Source organism: Xenopus laevis, chromosome 3L (genome assembly GCF_017654675.1).
Source record: "Xenopus laevis strain J_2021 chromosome 3L, Xenopus_laevis_v10.1, whole genome shotgun sequence".
Lineage (NCBI taxonomy): Eukaryota > Metazoa > Chordata > Amphibia > Anura > Pipidae > Xenopus > Xenopus laevis.
The window spans coordinates 104523310-104543266 of record NC_054375.1 but is presented as its reverse complement, the minus strand read 5'-3'; the positions used below and the strand labels follow the sequence as shown (position 1 = coordinate 104543266).

The window sequence follows — 19957 nt, the reverse complement described above, 5'->3', positions numbered from 1 at the left end:
GCTTATATAGATTAATGGCTGAAAATGGTAAAAAGGGTTCTACTCAAAGTTGCTATCTAAATATAAAAAGGGAGACATGAGATATGGGGTTGGGCAAAATCAGAAGTCTCTATGGCAGGTGGCAGTGGCTTAAAATGTAAGGGAGGAGAGAAGAAAAGGGGCAGAATTAAATTTAACTAGTGATGAGTGAACCTGTCCCGTTTCACTTTTGCAAGGATTTGTGAAACTTCACAAGTTGCATTAAAGTCAACGGGCTATTTTTTGTGGCGACTTTGTTTTGCACAATACATGGGAGTCTTTGGACATTTTTTTTGCAGCAAAATCTGGGAAAAACATTCACTAACTCCAAGACACTGGACTTGGGGGAAAGGGATGATAGTGGAATTAAATGGATCTGAGTTATGGGTATTCTGTCTTTGAAATGAGTGATTTACTGAATTCATAATGTTTGGATTTGCCGGAATACAGTTTCCCTTCACAGGGAATGTGAACAAAAAAGGGTGAAAATTGTGTTTGGAGAGGCTACCAATAGAAACATTTATATTGGAGACCTGCCTAAATCTTAATTATTTGCCACCTATAAGGAGAGGTGTTTTTTTAGTTTTTGCAAAGGTCATTTGTGAGTTGATTATAGTAGTTACTGTTGAATGCTGTGAATAAAGATCAGTTTGTATTTAGTTAGTCAATGCAAATCAAAAACTCGGGTTAGATGGTTATATTCTTACTACTCAAGTAGTTTAGAGATAAAAGGGTGCAAAAAACGTCAGGTTACTAAGAATGGGGGGGGGGACCTCAGGGCCCCATGCTGCAGGTGCAAAGACAACCCCTGGTGCCCTTCCCGAGCCACAAGCCCCGTCTGCCTCTTCTCTTAAAGGGGTAGGTTATAGTTTTAGTATTAGGTACAAAGCAATATTTTGACAATTTGAATAATAAAACAGTAACCCTGGAAGCTGGAAGAGGCAGAGAAGGAAATCAAATAATTAAAAATAAATAAAAAATTAATACCAATTTAAAAGTTGCTAAGAATAGGGTATTGTATAACATATAAAAAGTTAACTTAAATGTGAATAACCCCTTTAAGGAGGGAGGAGGATGTTGCTGGACAATGTCATTTCATAGAGTCATTTCATAGAGTCGATTTTGCCTTTTAAAGTGTTCAGCAATATCTTGAACAGTGAATGAAGTATGTGAGAAGTAAGAAAGGGATGAGTAAGAAATAAAAAAGCAGAGAAAAGCTGTGCAGCTTTTAGAGACTGAATTAGTGACTGCAGTAAAGCATGTTTGGGTACAGATTTGTAGCTGCAAAGTCTAGTTCTGACAGGGACTCAAAATATATGACCGCCTTTGGAAAGCTGTGGTGTGAGCTGTATGTCAAGGCATCTTGGGAAAGTGCAAGGCTTACAGTTTAAATGTATGGCCAGTTAACAAAAGCTGCTAGAAAGAAAAGCACATGCTGCATATAAATAAGGCTCTCTGTGTATAAGCCCTATACCAATATGATTTACTAAACATTTACAAAAAATATAAAAAAAATGTAATAATTTTTTTTTACAAAAAAATACTTTTATTGATTTCACAAACCAGATGTCTTAAAACATACAAGGCTTTTTGATAGCCTCAGCAGGCCAATTGCAGGAGAAAATACAAGGCTATTTATATATTCTTTATATTGTGTATTTTAGTCACTTATCTGGCATCTGGAAGTCAGGAAACATTTTTTGTTCAACATGGGAGCAAATCATCGACTATTTTGATGTGTTTTTATACCTTCAAATGAAACATTTGTGTCGCATGTCTTACATATATTATTATAGATTTATAACACACCACTATACAGTATTACACACAGAGCACTGTATTGTAGTGAATTATGTGATGCACCACATATTCAGAGCCACAATGTATCAAATGTGTTAAACAAAGATATCTGTATAGACCTTAAGACCTAAGACAGCCACAGGATCCAGGGGGCTGTATTTTGTTTTGGTGGGGGGGCTACACAATTATGTTCCAATAAATTTTTATTGCAAAATTATTAATCAATAAAGTCTCCAACAACAGTAAACGTTAGTACATTCCGATAATATATGATATATATGAGATAACGCTAATACAGGTATGGCATCTGGAAACCCATTATCCAGAAAGCTCAGAAAGGCTGTCTCCCATTGACTACATTTTATCCAAATAATCTACATTTTTAAAAATGATATCCCTTTTCTCAGTAATAATAAAGCAGTACCTTGTACTTGATCCAAACTAAGATATAATTAATCCTTATTGGAAGCAAACCCAGCCTGTTGGGTTTATTTTATGTTTACATGATTCTAGTAGACTTAAAATATGAAAATCCAAATTATGGAAAGATCTTTTATCTGGAAAATCTCAGCTACCACACCTGCATACTATTTAACCAAAACCTGCAATCCAATACTTATTAAGCATATAGCAAGAGAAAAAATGACCAAAGTGAACTAAATAGAGGCAAAAAGAAAAGAAAAAGAAAGTATAAGATAGTAAGATACATGTGTTGACCACTGTAAGTGAACATCATGCTTTAGATATCTATTGAGTTAAATCATGTAAAATCTCCTGTATCAAACAGGCAATGTCCCTGTCAAGACCGCCGGGAGCGCGAGGAGTCGCGTCCGCTCCCGGCGGCGAAGAATCCAAGATGGCGGCGCCCAGGGAACCCACGTGGGTTCCGACGCCGGCGTTGTGACGCCAGCACGGCGCGACGGTCGCAGGCGCGCTGACGCTGGCGCAAGGGCGCCAAATTCAAAGATAAAAGGACGCCTGAGGCGCCAGAAAATAGGATCCTGTTCCCTGAGAGATTCGTGGGTTCCCTTGCTGTTTCCCCTGCTTATATCTGCCTGATTCCTTGTTGTGACCCCTTGCCTGGACTTGGACTTCGCTGATACTCTGCCTGCCATTTGACCCCCTGCCTGGCCCTGGACTTTGTTTGTATTCCGCCTGTCTTTTGACCTGTGCTTGGACTTTGTTTATTCTCCTGCCTTACCCTTGGATACCACGACCCTGATCCCTCCTGAGGGGCTTCCTCCTAGATCCGGACTACTCCCCAGAGGGGGCTCCCGGCTCCTTGACAGTCCCTTAATATCTATAGTATCTACTCTCTGGTGTCCCTAGATGGACACCTTGCGCAGATCATCAACTAAGCACTAAATAGGAAATACGTATTTAGCGGATATGTGCCTTTTTTACAAACCCTGAGTACTATGTTTATTTGACTATCATTGACAAAAAAAACATACATGTAACTACTAGTTATATGCTAAATGTGTTGCCCTTTTCTCAACTGGTGTTATACTTCAAAGCTGAAAAGGACAAAGAACAAGGACAACTTGTAACGGTTGGCACCCTGAATCTAGAACCAATGCCAAGCACCCTGGTCTCGGCTCGTGCTTCTGCCTGTAGCAAGACGAAAGGTTCTAAACAAGCGAAGGGGCACTACTGTAGGTAAAGTCTATGGGCAGAAGGTTGTGGTACAAGACGTTAGGCAATAGAGTAGTCAGATCAGGCTGGGTCTGGGCAGGCAGAGAATAAACGTAGTCAGTCAGGCAAGGGTCAAACCAGGAAGTCAATCAGAGGGGTTAAGCAGTAGAGGTAGTCGGTATTCAGGCAAGAATCAGGATCCAGAGGTCAGAATAGTCAAAAGCCAGGCAGGGGTCACAACAGGAATCAAACAGGTTCAAACAGAATAGCACAAAGCTCAAATAGCACCAGGAACAAACTACTATAACGGGCAAGGTCTGGAAGCCCTATTAGGCTATTTATACTTTTTGAATTTCGCGCCCTTGCACGCTGACGTCATCACGCCAGCGCCTTTAAATCAGTCAGCAGCGCGCCGCACGCTCCCTAGAGAGCAGGTACCTGTGGCCTAATGGCAGAGACGGCACGGCAGGCATCCCCGCCGAGGAGGCGGCAGGCGTCCCTGCCGTCCCCCCACTAGACCACCAGGTTAGAGCACTACACAACTCTGACGACAAAAAATTCCCCTGTTCTCGCAAGCAGCTGCTGGTTCTACTATATCTATAGTTTTACCTGAAAATTTAGGACATCTGTGTGTATATACTCATAAAGGGTTACCAATTTGCCAGAAATGTTTTTTTCTGGTTCATTAGTACGTAGCCCTACAGTTAGCAGTAAGTTATTGTGTACATAAGTGTCTGTCTGTCTGTAGTATATCCGCAACTCTTTAGTGAACCTTTATAGATTTGCACAAAGTGAACCAAATATTCAGTCTTTTTTTAATAATTTGGCTACCAGAGGATTGTGTTTCTTTCAACTAGGGATGCACTGAATCCAGGATTTGGTTCGGGATTCGGCCAAGATTCGGCCTTTTTCAGCAGGATTCGGATTCTGCCAAATTCTTCTGCCCGGCCGAACCAAATCCGAATCCTAATTTGCATGTGCAAATTAGGGGTGGGGAGGGACATTATCAGTATGTATGAGAATGTATGAGGGGTGAACTTTACAGGGCTTTACAGGTGTAAACAGTACACGGCTTTAGGGGAGTAAACAATAGAAGTGATACAGGTGTGAACAATGCACGGGGGATTACAGGTGTGAACAGTGCAGGAATTTACAGCCTGAATTTTAGGTGTGGGGAACACACAAGGGGGGGGAGGGGTTGCAAGCTGCCAGTTGGACAGCACTACTTTAAGCTGTACCCATGTGAGTGAACACACAAAAATTTTGAGGCCAGTTTCCTGAGAATTTTGTGTAGAAACATAATTTAGGACTTATTTAGAACCTCCCTCATATCTGCACACATGGCACTTTTAATTAGTGCACTGCTATGTGGAAAAAAATTAAAGGCAGCATTGACAATGAATATCCTGTATGGCCCTTAAAGGAGAAGTAAAAGTTAAAACATTGCGTTTGCCAATATGTTAGTGCCCAATCTCCAACAGACCGCAGCACACTGACACGTTGTTTCTGTGAAACTTTTGTGATTTATTGGCTCAGTAGACATTTTTTGTCTACTGAGCCAATAAATCACAAAAGTTTCACAGAAACAACGTGTCAGTGTGCTGCGGTTTGTTGGAGATTGTATATGATTGATACCCATGGCAGAGTGGGAAATTGACTGCTAAGCACCTAGTCCCAAAGGGAAAAGAGACGGAGGTGAGCGCTTCATTCTTGTGTAGAATATGTTAGTGCCCGTCACGTACGGATTCGGATTGAACAATGTTTTGCGCTCTCCCCGTCCACGACCTAACACTTTCGGCTCCTCCATTTGTAGACTTGCGCCTGCCCTGCCCCTTTCGTGACGTCACTGTGGGGCATGTTGGACATGGGTCTTTAAATGAGCTGAGCTAGGTCAGGCCGTGTGCGGGTTGGGTAAGGGCAGGCTAGGGTCAGGTGTGGGTCCAAAAAATCTGGACCTGCACATCACTAGTGTATAAAGGTGGCCATAGACGTAGCAATTACGATCTTTCTTGGAAAAGATCTTTCCAAGAAAGATCGTTCGTTTCAATACACACGTGTAGAGCTAAATCGTCAGATATACAGGTAGATATACGGGAAGAAACAATAGAATTCTACCTGTATCTGACGATTCAGCACTAACAATGGGCGATGTTTGGGTCCCTTCAAAGGCACCCAATCAAGATTTTCCGTCCAGCCCGATCGACGAGCCGACATCCAAGTCTTCTGACGATATCGGTTGGCTCTTTTTCCACCATACACGCAACGAATATCGGACGAAAATTTGTTTCGTACAATATTATCTGTGCGTCTATGGCGACCTTTAGTCTGGGCTACAAGCTTTGCAAATTAGCTCAGTCAGGGGTGCCAAATATTTGTACACCTTCAGTGTTTCAACATTTGCTTCTCCTTTAAAGGAGAAACAAACCCTTAATAAAAAAAAACCCTACCCCCCTAGAGTAGGGTTTTTTTTTATTAAGGGTTTGTTTCTAGTTTAATGAGGTACTACATGAGTCACTATGTATTATGAAAAATCAGGTGCCTTTGGAATTCTAAAACCTGTTTGAAAGTCTATTTGCCTTGTAACTTTATATGTTCCTGAAAATATTAAAGGAAAGTAATTTTCCACTTGGGGGTGCCAAATATTAGGCACCTCCAAGTGATTGCATTTACTTACTTGACACTGGGCCTGTGTGCTCCTATCAGCAGCAAACTGCACTAGCCCAGGTTATTTCAGCGAGCACCTCTTTCTTCTTGCGGCTGTGCATGGGTAGTGGAGTGTAAAGCTGAACTTTAACAAAAAGGATGGCTATTTCGTTCTACTGCACAAGCGTCTGCCCTGGGAAATCTGAAGAGTGAAGAAGCAGAAAGAGGATCACTTCATGGCGCTCGCTGGACGAATCCAGGGCCGGTGCAGTTTTCTGCTGTTAGGAGCAAGGCCCGGGGTGTCAGGTAAGTAAATACAGTCACTTAGGGGTGCCTAACATTTGGCAAGTGGCAAATGACAAGTGGCAATTGACTTTCCTTCTCCTATAAAAAAAAACAAAAAAAACTAAAGTTACTGTAGAAAATTGTTCAAAGAGAAACAGCATGCCACTTTGTTGTGCCTTACATATTGTGTACATAACGTTTTTGATACTTCTACTTTACCTCAGGACAGAGTGGGGCTAATTTATCTACACTGGGCAAATTTGCCCATGGGCAGTTACCTATAGCAACCAATCAGTGATTACCTTTGCTGCAAGCTGATTGGCTGCCATGGGTTACTGCCCAGTGTTGATAAATGACCCCCATTATGTTTAATACTTATGTAAAACAAGGTCAAATGTCGCTTTTAGCTACATTGTGAACGCTGTGGAATATGTTGGCGCTTTATAAATACGTTAATAATAATAATGACATTTTAACTCTGTTCGCAGCCTATTACAATGAATAATTGAGTATTATTACGCCAAAATAAAACTAGCAAAAGATCGTTCCTCTGACAGTCGGCGTTGTGCTACATTGTCAGTCCAGCTGCTGCTGCCCAGCATATAAATGATATCACAGGATGCACCGTATCTAGGCTTTCACAGGGTGGGAGGATCTTCCGCCCCCACGTGGTATTAACGTCCGGATTTTGGGGACTGAGCGCTATGCGTCACGTGACTCGGCGGCATCTTGGTGTGGAAACCTCGCCACCTAACATGGCTTCCTCGGACACAACGACTGAGCGGAAAAAATTGGTCGACTTGCGTGTTATTGATCTCAAAACTGAGCTAAAGCGTAGGAGCCTCGATGCGTCCGGAGTGAAGAACGTGCTTATGTCCAGGCTGAAACAGGTATGTGATATGAGCCGCGTTCGCTTTTTCTAGACGAGGCCCCGCTTATCTAGAATGTCCGTGCTCTGATAAAATCTGCTTCATAGCGTTGCGGCTTTACATTGATTCTTGACGTGGGTTATGTGCCCCGGACTTGGTGGAGGGATATAGATTTGCGTCATAGTGTGTTGTGGTCGCAGCGTTTCACTTTGAAGGTATAAATGTGCCTTCGCGCCCCCTGAGTGATTGTGGGCCTAAGCGCTCCATATTGCTGGGGATTCATTGTGCGGATTCGCACTTCTCAGGCGCTATTTGTTGTGGGGTTTTTGCTTTGAGAGGACTCCTTTAGAATTCTGTATTTCTAGACTGGATGCTCGTGTGTAGTATCCTTGTATTTCTGTTCTAGAGAGGGCAACATATGGCATTAAAAGAAAACCATTTGGGTCATATATTGATCTGTAATTTTGCTGGCGTTGTTAGATGCATTATGGGTATTACTTTATTGTATGAGGAATGGGTTTAACTCAAGTCCCAGTGAGTGCAGTGACCGCTGTTAGTATTTCAGCCTTATCTTGGGGGTGGCAGTGCAGTATCACAACTGACAAGCCTCTGTGGATGAGATACCTCACTGTAAATCCAGCTCTATATTCTCTAACCCCTATTTTTTTTTTTTTAACATCATTGTAAAGTCCTGTGGTAACTTGCTGGCAACTACACAAATGATGTGGCTGTGTTGCAACATGCTCTTTTAAATGGGTTTGTTGACCTTTAAACCAAAGTTCAGCATGTTGTAGAGGACGATATTCTGAGACAATTTGGTTTTAATTTTCTATTCTGTGTGGTTTAGGAGTTATTTCGCTTTTTATTCAGCAGATCTCCAGTTTGCAATCTCGGTTCTCCTGGTTGCTAGGGTCCAAATTACTCGAGTAAAGGTGGCCATACACGGGCCGAGAAAAGCTGCAGACAGACAGTCGGCAGCTTATTGGCCCATGTATGGGGCCCCCCCCGACGGGCTTCCCCGATCGAGATCTCGATCGGATGGGACTAAAAATCCTGTTGGATCGCGGCCGCATCTGTTCGTTGATGTGGTCCTGTGATCCGACCGCCCTTTACAGTTTGTTAGGATCTCGCCGTGTATGGCCACCTTTACCCTGCATTGATTTGAATGAGACTGGAATAGGAAAAGGAGAGGGCCTGAATACAAAGATGAGTAATAAAAAGTAGCCGTACCGAGCATTTCAGTTTTTTTTTAAATAGGGTCACTGACCCCCCCCCCATCTGAAAGCTGGAAAGAGTCAGAAGATAAAGGCAAATAATTCAAAAAGCAAAAATGGATGCCAGTTGAAAAGTCGCTTAGAATTCGCCATTTTATAACATGCCTAAAATTTAAAGGTGAACCACCCTTTTAAAACAGGGCAACAGATAATCTATAGCTAAACCATAGATTTTGAGCAGTGCAATATTGTACATCACTTCAACATTTGAAAATGCTTTTTTTTTTTTTAATTTTCAGCATCTTGTAGAGAACAATATTCTGAGACAATTTGCAAATGGTTTTAATTTTCTATTCTGTGTGGTTTAAGAGTTATTTCACTTTTTATTCAGCATATCTCCAGTTTGCAATCTCGGTTCTCTGAAAACTGCTTTACATTTACTGATTAGTCTAAAAATAACTTGAGGTCTGTGTGTGTGTTTTTTTCATCTTAAAAATTAAAGGGGTGGCTCACTGTTAAGTTTACTTTTGGAATGTTATAGAATGGCCAATTCTAAGCAACTTTTGCTTTGGTCTTCATTATTATTTACACAATGCTACTTTGCTCCTGCATTCGGTGTTTACACGTGGCATCATGAGTAAGTGCCTATGAGGAAGAATCGGATGCATTTACGCCTGCACTCCCCTGCAGCTGAAAGGATTAAAATGCCCATGTGCAAGGAGCCCTTATTGCGACTTTTTATTTATATTACTATTCAGTGACCCCCCTCGTTATATTCCAGCCTCTTAATCAAATATGGGTATGTTATTAGGATAATTTGGACCCTAGCAACCAGATTATTGCAAACTGGAGAGCTGCTGAATAAAACATAACTCAAAAACCACAAATAATATGAGATTGTCTCAGAGTATCACTCTACATCATATTAAAAGTTCATTTAAAGGTGAACAACCCCTTTCACAGCCAACCTTTTCTGCAAATTCCTAGTAAAAAAGTTTCCTTTTTAACGTTTCTTGTAATGAGACCCCTTTATTAAACTCAGGAAATAAGCTGCTCTTGTTTTTGCAATTAATAGTAGAAGGGTTATCGGTACAAGTGCTGTATTCGTTATTGTATTAAGTCCCAGCCCCTATTATTCCTGGTGTGATTATTACTTTAGGGCAGAGTGTGATATTTGAAATTCTGGCACTGTGCCGATTAAAGGGCACATCTGCAGTGTTGGCTCTGTTAGCTGTTTCCCCACCTCTAGTGGAAAAATAATTTTAGCCCTTTCACAGCTCAGTTGGCTACAGCTTAAAATTGCTCCATCCTTCACTTTTATAACCACTACATGCAACTTCAGATGCACTCACTTGTCAGGTGTTTACTTAGAAACATGGACTACTACGACGAGCAGAGAGGAGATTTAATGAATTTTTGCCTTCCCAGTCTGTTAATCACCATGGGTGTTAAAAACTTGCCTTTAAGGGTACATAGAGATCAGTCTTCTTAAAGGGTATATATACTATTGAGTAGATTTATCAAAATGTGAGGTTCGAGCTCACCATGGAAAATGCACTCTCTTTCTATTCATTCCTATGGGATTCTTAGAATTGCATTTATCAAATGGTGAACTCTAACTTTCACCCATTAATAATTCCAGATAAAGTTGTTGTACCGTGTTAGCCAGTCACAGGGCAAAAAAAAAAATAACAAAAAACTGGTGTTACCTTTATTGGCTAACTAAAATAATCTTAGATATCTCTTTTATACCACCTTCTTGTTATTTTTTCATCCATTAATAAATGCAATTCTAAAAATAACGTTGGAATGAATGGCAAGTGGGGAATTTCTCTGTGGGGAGCAATAATCTCACATTTGGTAAATATTCCCCTAAATGTAACTTTTATTTTCATGGGGCTAGGCAATAAAACAAATGGAAACATTTTTTCCATAATATTATTGTATTAAAGGGGTTGAACTTCAAAATATAAAGTTTGGCATAATGAAAGCAAATGTTATTTTATGGAACTTATTAATATACATTCATTCAAAATGTTTAGTGATTTCAAAGTTATCTGTAAACCTATTTGCTATTGAAAACAGTATCTGTTTTTATTTTCCTGCGATGCAGGTTCTTTCATGTAATCCACTGAAACAATGTTGCATTAGACGGCTCTCCTCCAGCCAGGACACCCATTTCCCACAATGCTTTGTACTTTTAAAATTACTTTTAAAAATGCCTTTAACTTTTAACATTCTTATTACATTGTAACGTTGCCTATAATGAAATTTCCATTGATTTTTCAACAGTTTAGATTTGTATTCTCTATAAAGTGTGTTTTTAAAGTATTCTATTAAAAAAGAAAATACAGGATACTTTTTAAATTAGTTTATAGCACCCTTTATATAGTGAGTCTAGTAACTGCAATTTAATTATTGCCTTATTGATTTTTATTTATAACTACAGGTATGGGACCTGTTATTCAGAATGCTTGGGACCTTGCGCTTTCTGGATAACGGATCTTTACTTATTTGGATCCTCATACCTTAAGACTACTAGGAAATTATGTAAACATTAAATAAAGCCAATAAGGATTAATTTTATCTTTGGAAAATTCTAATATTTGGATAAAATGGAGTCTATGGGACTAACTTTCCATGAATTTTAGTCTGATGTAGGGATGCATCGAATCCAGGATTCTATTTGGAATTCAGCCTGGCCGAACCAAATCCAAAAAATTGTGTCCCTTTTTTTTCCTCACACACTAAACATTTGAATTAGCCATGTGATATCTTTCAGATAGTTTGATAAGTAATAAACATGTTAACCAGGAAAAGGTAAGAAAATTGTTCTGACTCCACCAAGAAAAGGCTCCCCTTTCCCTACTTGAGGGGTGAGGGGAGTCCAAAAATCCACTTGTTTTATAAAAATGTACATATGCAAATTAGGTTTCGGATATGGCCAAATCTTTCACAAAGTATTCGGCTGAATCCTAAAATAGTGGATTTCTTGCATCCCCTGTCTGAATTGACCCAAAGAAGTAGGTGCTCAGACTCAACTCTCTTACCATAGTGCTTGACTGGTAAAATGAATGGATTTATTTATTTATAGGCAATTGAAGAAGAAGGAGGCGACCCAGATAATATTGAACTAACTGTCAATTCTGATACTCCAAAGAAAAATTCCAAGAACAAAGGTTTGTTTTTTTTTTAGAGTTTTACATAACATCACATATTAACCAAAGTGATGGTTGCAGGCTATTTTGAAGAAAATTCCATTTATCCTTTATGTTGGGCTGAGGTTTAGTGGTTTGTAATGCCTTGTTAAAGGCATTAATTATTTCTCTAAATATATTAAATTACATATTCTCAATTCTATGAAAGAAATCCGTGTTTAAATCTTCCTACACTCTCCAGCAACCACAGTCCTCTTGTCGCCCACTTACGCTAGGGCTGTTTTTACTTTTTAAGCAGATTCCATTTCCAGTGTAGTAGCTTCTGGAGACCATTACTCTCCATAGTGATCTGGCCAAAATACAATTTCAGCAGTAGCATTCTGACCTGAACTGAATTTTAATTTTGCCCAGTCTGTACAGAAAATAGAGCTTTTGTGTCTAAAAGCCAACTGGAGTGAAAACTGCTATTTGCTTGAAAACATATCTGATACATCAGGTAAATAGAATAACCGCTGCTGTGCATGGGTTGGCACCAGTAAATCTGTTTTTTATTCTGTATTATTTCATGAACTAAACAGGAAAACTCCAGGATACTCCATGCTTGAGATTGTTAATTAGATTAAGGGGCAGATTTACAAAGCTCGAGTGAAGGATTCAAATTAAAAAAACTTCGAATTTCGAAGTGTTTTTTGGGCTACTTCGACCATCGAATGGGCTACTTCGACTGTCGACTACTACTTCGACTTCGAATCGAACGATTCGAACTAAAAATCGTTCCACTATTCGACCATTCGATAGTCGAAGTACTGTCTCTTTAAGAAAAACTTCGACCCCCTACTTCGGCAGCTAAAAGCTACCGAAGTCAATGGTTGCCTATGGGGAAGGTCCCCATAGGCTTGCCTGTGATTTTTTTGATCGAAGGATATTCCTTCGATCGTTGTTTTAAAATCCTTAGAATCGTTCGATTCTAAGGATTTAATCGTTCGATCGAACGAATAATCCTTCGATCGCAGGATTTGCGCTAAATCGTTCGACTTCGATATTCGAAGTCGAACGATTTTAGTTCCTAGTCGAATATCGAGGGTTAATTAACCCTCGATATTCGACCCTTAATACATCTGCCCCTTACACTGCTTTCATAATCCACTTGCCAAATTGACTCCTTCTTAACAAAACAGTAACAGTAAAAGGAAAGCTCTTTATCATCATAATCTAACTATACACTCATGAACTAAACATGTAATCGCTTAAATTTGCCTAAAGAAATAACAAGATGTATTTTTTTTTCTTATGTTTAATTCAATAGGCAATTGTATGTTTAGTACAAGCCATATTCATTGAATTCATTTTGAACAAGGGGTATACTTTTTTTGTTCTTCTCTGGAATACCATCACACAATTTTGTTTCTTAATTAATGTATAATATGTATGACTGAATTATGAGTTAGCCTGAATGCTTTTGGAATTCTAGTGTTGGTAGTGGTGCATTAGACTCAGTTTATTTTATTTATTTTTTATTTCATGGGAATATTCAGGAAGAAAGGTGGAGGCTGATGAGTCTGGCTGTGAAGCTTCAGTGGAAGAAGACTCTGTCAAGGTGATTATAAGTAATTTTTAATGTGTGTGTGCACTAAAAACAAATATAATTTTGCCTTACTGTAAAGTACCGGGATATTATAAGTCACCAATGAGTTTTGTGATAAGGTTACAGAATTTCTGGCTAAGTGCTTTTATATTCATCATGAAACTCCAGTAGAGATTTAATAGCATGGACAAGGGGAGTGCAGAGGGCCAGAACTCTTGCCTATGCAACTCATTGGTGTGTATAGTCATTAGTTGGGCTGCAGGATCTGAACACAAACTAGAGAGGATACTTAGTATTTTACAAAAAAATACAGTTATAGAATATTTAGTGGGCCCTGCATATGTTCATTATAGTGTCAGCTTGAAGATGCAGCAGGCCTTACTCTGTCATGCTGCTGTATTATTAACCAAATAAATGTTGTCATCCAGTGACACATACGGGTGCTTCATTCTGTTGTGTAGTATATCTGTTTGGATATCTGGTTTGGCATGTTATGGTAGAGCTAATTGAAGGCATACAACCATAACTTTTATGTAAGTACGCTACCTAAAGGATAATCCTAAGAAAAGCATCATGATCAGATCTTCAAATGCCCCCCACACACAATGCAAACTGTATTCATTCAATAGTAGTAATTTTGTTCTTTGTTTATCACAAAAGTGGAATTTGAGAAAGACAATGATAGTTTTTTTTTTTAACTATTTCTTTGTGTTGCTATTTCCTTTTCTGCTTGTGTGGAACAGAATAGATGCCAATAAGTCACCAAAAAATGTATACAGGTATATGATCCGTTATCTGGAAACACATTATCCAGAAAGCGCCAAATTCCGGAAAGGAAATCTCCCATAGACTCCATTTTATCCAAAAAATCAAATTTTTTTAAAAATGATTTCCTTTTTTCTCTGTAATAATAAAACTAACTTTTCTTGATCCCAACTAAGATATAATTAATCCTTATTGGAAGCAATGTCAGCGTATTGCATTTATTTAATGTTTACACAATTTTCTAGTACACAAGGGGCAAATTTATTAAGGTTTGAATGGTAAATTCAAATACGAATTTTCTTTTGTGTCAACTCAAATTCGAATTTAAAAGCACCAACTGGAATGTAAATTCTAACCTCAAGCATGTAAACCATTCTAATTTGAAAATTCGGCACCTAAAAGCTGCTGAGTTAATTTGAGTCAATGGCATAGGTCATTTGAACCATTTGGATATGTGAAGTGCCTTCCTGACATTCAAGGTTTTTTGTTTTTTTTTTTCCAAGAAAAACTCAATTCGAATTTGATTAAAATTTTCAGGTTCAGACTATTCGATCGGATATTAGTCGTTCGAGTTTTTACATCAACTTACCAATCGAGTTGAGTATATTTGAATTTATTAGAGTAAACAAAAATTCACATAAATTTGAAACTCGACCTTTGATATATAACCCCCTATGAAGATCCAGATTATGGAAATATTTGTTGTCGGGGGAAAAGCCCAGGTCTCAAGCGTTCTGGATTACAGGTCCCATACCTGTATATGAAGCCGCTCACCTAAAATGAGCAATAAACATTGCTTATTAATTGGTGTGTATGATTGTAAGTTCTGTCACATGACTTGTGTATTGAAATGAATAAGGTACTCCCTGCTGTAAAATATGCGCATATAAGAAGTAATGTCATAGTTTTGTTAACTCTTCATACTCTGATCAGTTGTTTCAAATCCTCACTACAGTCTTCACAACTGGTATTTGTGACTGCAAACGATTCTTGTTGGATCTATTGATTTTTTATATCACCCTTCCGGATCATGCATAGTTTTGACCTGTTCTCTTTGCTGCAAAAGGTCATGCAGCCACACATGTTAATTTCACTAGTCCTAAGGAATAGAATTATGTAAAACAAACATATAAAATGGGCATGAGGAAAATGCACAACAGTTGCAATGTATGATAAATAATCTATGCACTGTATAACTGCTTTGCCCTCTAAAAATAAAGTAATTGAGAAACATGAGAATAATTTATTATTGTGCAATAATGAATACGGTCTGTAAATTTTTACATCTAATTTGACTTTCTGAAGGAAATCTGTTTTGTACAGTTAACCCTGTGCTGAAATTAGGGATACACCGAATCCACTATTTTGGGTTCGGCCTAATGATTTGTGGGAAAACTAGGCTGAATACTGAATTAAATCCTAATCTGCATATGTGAATCAGGAACAGTAAGGGTTCGAGAATTTTTTTTACTTCCTTGTTTTGTGAAAAGTCACGTGATTTAAAATGTTTTTAAACCTGCTGGCAGAATCCTGGCTGAATACCGAGCCGAATCCTTGATTTAGTGCATCCCTAGCTAAAATAATAGATTGTGTTGGAAGTGCAATGTTTTGTTTTTATTGTAGAAAATGTTGCTTCTTGTAGTATATTAAAAAAAAAATTGCACTCTGAAAGTGTGCCATAGTCACATCAATACTTCAAGGAAATTAACAGACAAGGAGAATGCAGCACTAACTATTCTCAATGAATATGCACCTGCCCCTTGAATTGTGATGGATGAATATTTGGTGCCACCTCAACAGAGATTAAAAAAACAAAAAAAGGTTGAATGTTTGTAATTACCCTGCCTGCTATTATTATTACATCCATCTCTCTCCACTTTTAAGTGACCACGTAGGCTACATCCCTTTGTTACATTCTTAGACGTTTTTCACTGGCTAAGATCTGGGCAGTTAAACAGCTGGATGATGTGCAACTATGAAGTAATTAAAAAATTTGCTAGATAATTGATATACAGGTATGGGATCTTTTGTCCTATTGACAGGAAGGCCATTTCCAATAGACTTCATTTAATCAAATTAAAATGTTTAGAATGTTTCCCTTTTCTCTGTATTAGAATAATAAAACCGTAGCGTGTACTCAATCCCAACTAAGATATATTTAATCCTTATTGCAGGCAAAACAATCCTATTGGGTTTATTGTTTGAAATTTTTTTTTATGCTTCCTATTGTAAATGTATTTAACTGGAACCCAAACATTTGAATGATCCTTCATATACAGTAGTAAACTAAATACCTCTTCTGCCATAGCATGGGTCAAGCAAGAACATGACCCTTAGTTTTTTTTTTTTTTTTTTTTTTAAATTTATTCGTTGTTGGGGTCAGTGATACTGCCTGATGGCTTATTAGACAACAAACATAAAAAATTAGCAATGCCCATATGGAATGAGGCCAGTTCAAATGTTCCATAAGTTCTCTAGCCAGAACTTAAATCAAATAGATGTATGTATCAGTGGTTCTTGCCATTAGCATGCTTACAAGATTGATGCTCTAAAGCTGGCCATAGACGCAAAGATCTGATCGTACGAATCGAGGATTCCTATGATTTTCGGACTTTGTGTGGAGAGTCTCATACTTTTCGTCCGGCGGAGATCAGACGTTTGGTCGATAGGACAGGTTAAAAGATTTCTGTCGGCTGCGGGTAATATCTCTGCGTGTATTGCCGATTGTACGATTTTCAGAGGGAGACTCACAAGCTTTGGTCGGACATAACTTTCGTACGATTGCTGTCGGGCAGAACATCGGCTGATCTTTTCTTTTGTACTTTCCATACATCGGAATGGTTAGTGGCAGGTCGGGAGAATGGGAAGTCCAAACGTACGTTGATTTCTACGATCGGATCTTTGCGTCTGTGGCCAGTTTTACTCTTGTGAAGTAAATATTTTTGGGGTTTTTTATATGGAAGGAATCCCTTGCAATATCACCTAGTCGGTATTGAGGTGGCAATTTAAGTGTAAGACGTTTTGCAGTAATAACTTTGATACCTGTCCCCAGTACCTTAACTAAATCACACTGTATTTCCCTCTGCTAAAATGTTTCATCCCTGACATCATTGCTGTAACTATTTTCCAAGAAAAAAGTACTTTCTGGACTCTGCTCTAATCTCTTCTGCCAGTTAAGGCAACTCATGAGATGCAGGTCGAGACTACACATGTAGTGCATTCTACTAATGTGCTGCATGGTTTTTGGGGGTGTCTTGTCTGATATTTGCTTCAAGTGCAGTATGGGACTTAAAGGAATAGTTCAGTGTGAAAATAAAAACTGGGTAAATAGTCTGTGCAAAATAAAAAATGTTTCTAATATAGTTAGTTAGCCAAAAATGTAATGTATGCGGGCTGGAGTGAACAGATGTCTAATAAAACTGCCAGAATCCAACTTCCTGCTTTTCAGCTCTATAACTCTGAGCTAGTCAGCGACTTGAAGGGGGGCCACATGGTACATTTCTGTTCAGTGAGTTTGTAATTGATCCTCAGCATTCAGCTCAGATTCAAAAGCAACAGATATGACCCATGTGGCCCCCCCTCAAGTCTCTGATTGGTTACTGCCTGGTAACCAGGGTAACCAGTCAGTGTAAACAAAGAGAGCTGAAAAGCAGTTCTGACTGATGTTACACATCAAATCACTCCAGCCTTTATACATTACATTTTTTGCTAACTAACTATATTAGAAACATTTTTCATTTTGCACAGCCTATCTATTTATCCAGTTTTTATTTTCACACTGAACTATTCCTTTAAAGTGGAGAAATCACCCAAGTGATTACATAGAAGTTATTTTATGCTGTGATCTTTAACATGCATGTAACAGGGTTACTTGTTAATGTACAGGGCTTGTTTTGTAGATGCCCTTGTTTTTCAAAGGGATAATCCTGTAACCTAAGCAATGCCAGATACCCTTTAACACTTTCTTTTAGATTGGTATAAAAGCAGGCCTTTCCACAGTATGGAGCAACAACCCCAATAGGGTTTGGTACAGTAGAAGACATTCTTTTAATATTACAGAAATGAAAGCGCGGGTTTATGCAAGATAAATCCCATACCTGTACGTGGCAAGCTGAAAATTAGATTGTTTTATGTTTCTGTGCTTGTGTGCTGCAACTTTGTGGCTTGTCACAATGTCACTTGTTTTATTACCTGCAAGTTCAAGGTTGCAAAGGTTTCTGCTTGCCGTGTACATTGTACGTATATACAGCATAGTTTAGCATGGAACATCATTTTTGTCTAGGTAGGGGGAAACACATTATTCTGCCACCTACATGTATTAGATTTTAGATGTTTTTAGCTTATGTGCTTTAAACACTGTTTTTGCTGCACATTAGCAGATCATTTAGAATCATGTAGCTGCTCTGAACCCATGGTCATGTTTCACAGTTATGGAACCTGTTATCCAGAATGCTCGGGACCTGAGGCTTTCCATATTATGGATCTTTCCGTAATTTGGATCTTCATAATATTCTGCATAATATTCTGCTTTAATGTAAACATTAAACCCATTAGGCCGGTTTTGCAATAAGGATTAATGATCTTAGTTGGGATCAAGTACAAGGTACTGTTTTATTATTACTAGAGCGAAAAATAATCATCTTATTCAAATCCAATTTAAATTAAAAAAAGAATAAAAAAAAATGGAGTCTATGGAACATGGCCTTTCCATAATTCAGAGCTTTCTGGATAACTGATGACAATCATGCTTTTACCCTTAGGTTTCTCAAATGCTGCTTCCTGTTAATGGTAAATACAGTAACGCTACTTTTAGAAGTTTTAAGGGAAAAAAATAATCTATGCTGCAAGCTCTCAGCAGTAGTATGCAAGCTTCAAAGCAGTTCTTTAGCCACCTATCAATATTGCTTCCTAAAATAAATCTAAAAATCATGGCACATAATTAAGCTCATCTATCAAGCAGCCAGTGTGGGTTTCATTAGCATACCACTTCAGCCATGTTTTCTCCCCTTACTGTTTCTGCTCACACAGCCAAACTTGCTACCTAGAGCGACCCCCCCCCCCTGGAGTCAGAACAAGGCAAATCATTAAAAAACTATAAAAATAAATAATGAAGACCAATTGAAAAGTTGATTAGAACTAGCCATTTTATAACATACTAAAAGTTACTTTAAACGTGAACCACCCCGTTAAGTCAAATGCATAGTGTGGAGTGTGCATTCATCTATGGCCATAAACGTAATTGATTGTGGTGTTCGCTTGGTGTAAAATCTGAAAGCAAGCAGCATGAAAAGCAAGAAGCAGAGATCAGATGTTTGGAGCACTATACACCAGTGTCACAAAGCTACTGACTAATAGCTCAATTTTGGGTTTTTTAGGAAAATAATCTGCCCCCCCCCCAAAGGGATCATGGTTTCCCTTTTAATCTGGTACAAATGTATTGTACTTGCAATAATTCTGGGGTTTTTGCAAAACCCAATTCACAATGTTGATAATTTTTAAAGGATAATGAACTCGAGTCTCAAGATGTAAGTGACCAAGATGGCAGTGATGAGCTAGCTGAGGAGAATGAAGAAGAAAGTGCTACTTTTGTTAATGTGCTATCCACAGAAGAAGAAAATGAAACCAAGCAAACATCACATTGTGACAACCCTGACATCCAGGTATTAATATAATTTTATTTTTAGTATGGTTTCATTCTGTGTGGATAGATCATTCTGGCTCTGAAAATCATAACTTTTGTCCCTTGTTAAATGTATTAATACATTTATTTATTTAAATATGTTCCTTCCTTTATAGCATTTAAAGGGGAAACTATAGCTAAAACCCACACTTGCTTTTTAAACATCATTGGTATGTCCTATCCCAGCACATAAAAACTTTCTTTTTGCAGTACAGCTGTCTGAAATTCAAGACCCAGGTCAGTGTTTTTTTGAAGCCTAGCGGAAGGGTGATGGCAACCATACTTCCAGTGCCCTGTAGAGAGGT

The 19957-nt window shown here is 38.5% G+C and overlaps 1 protein-coding gene across 5 annotated transcripts in view; it reads left to right on the top strand.

Moving 5' to 3' along the window:
- The first annotated feature begins 7017 nt into the window (after positions 1 to 7017).
- Positions 7018 to 19957, top strand: part of sltm.L (SAFB-like, transcription modulator L homeolog) — a 52250-nt gene continuing 39310 nt past the window's right edge. For 2 of the 5 annotated variants that reach the window (XM_018253024.2, XM_018253023.2), the window contains exons 1-3: positions 7020 to 7271; positions 11559 to 11643; positions 13158 to 13219. In XM_018253024.2, coding sequence (XP_018108513.1) covers positions 7086 to 7271; positions 11559 to 11643; positions 13158 to 13219 — 333 coding nt within the window. In that variant the 5' untranslated portion in view covers positions 7020 to 7085. Of the gene's footprint in view, positions 7272 to 11558; positions 11644 to 13157; positions 13220 to 19473; positions 19633 to 19957 lie in introns of all 5 variants that reach the window. The other 3 variants (XM_018253021.2, XM_018253020.2, XM_018253022.2) reach the window with 3 other exon arrangements.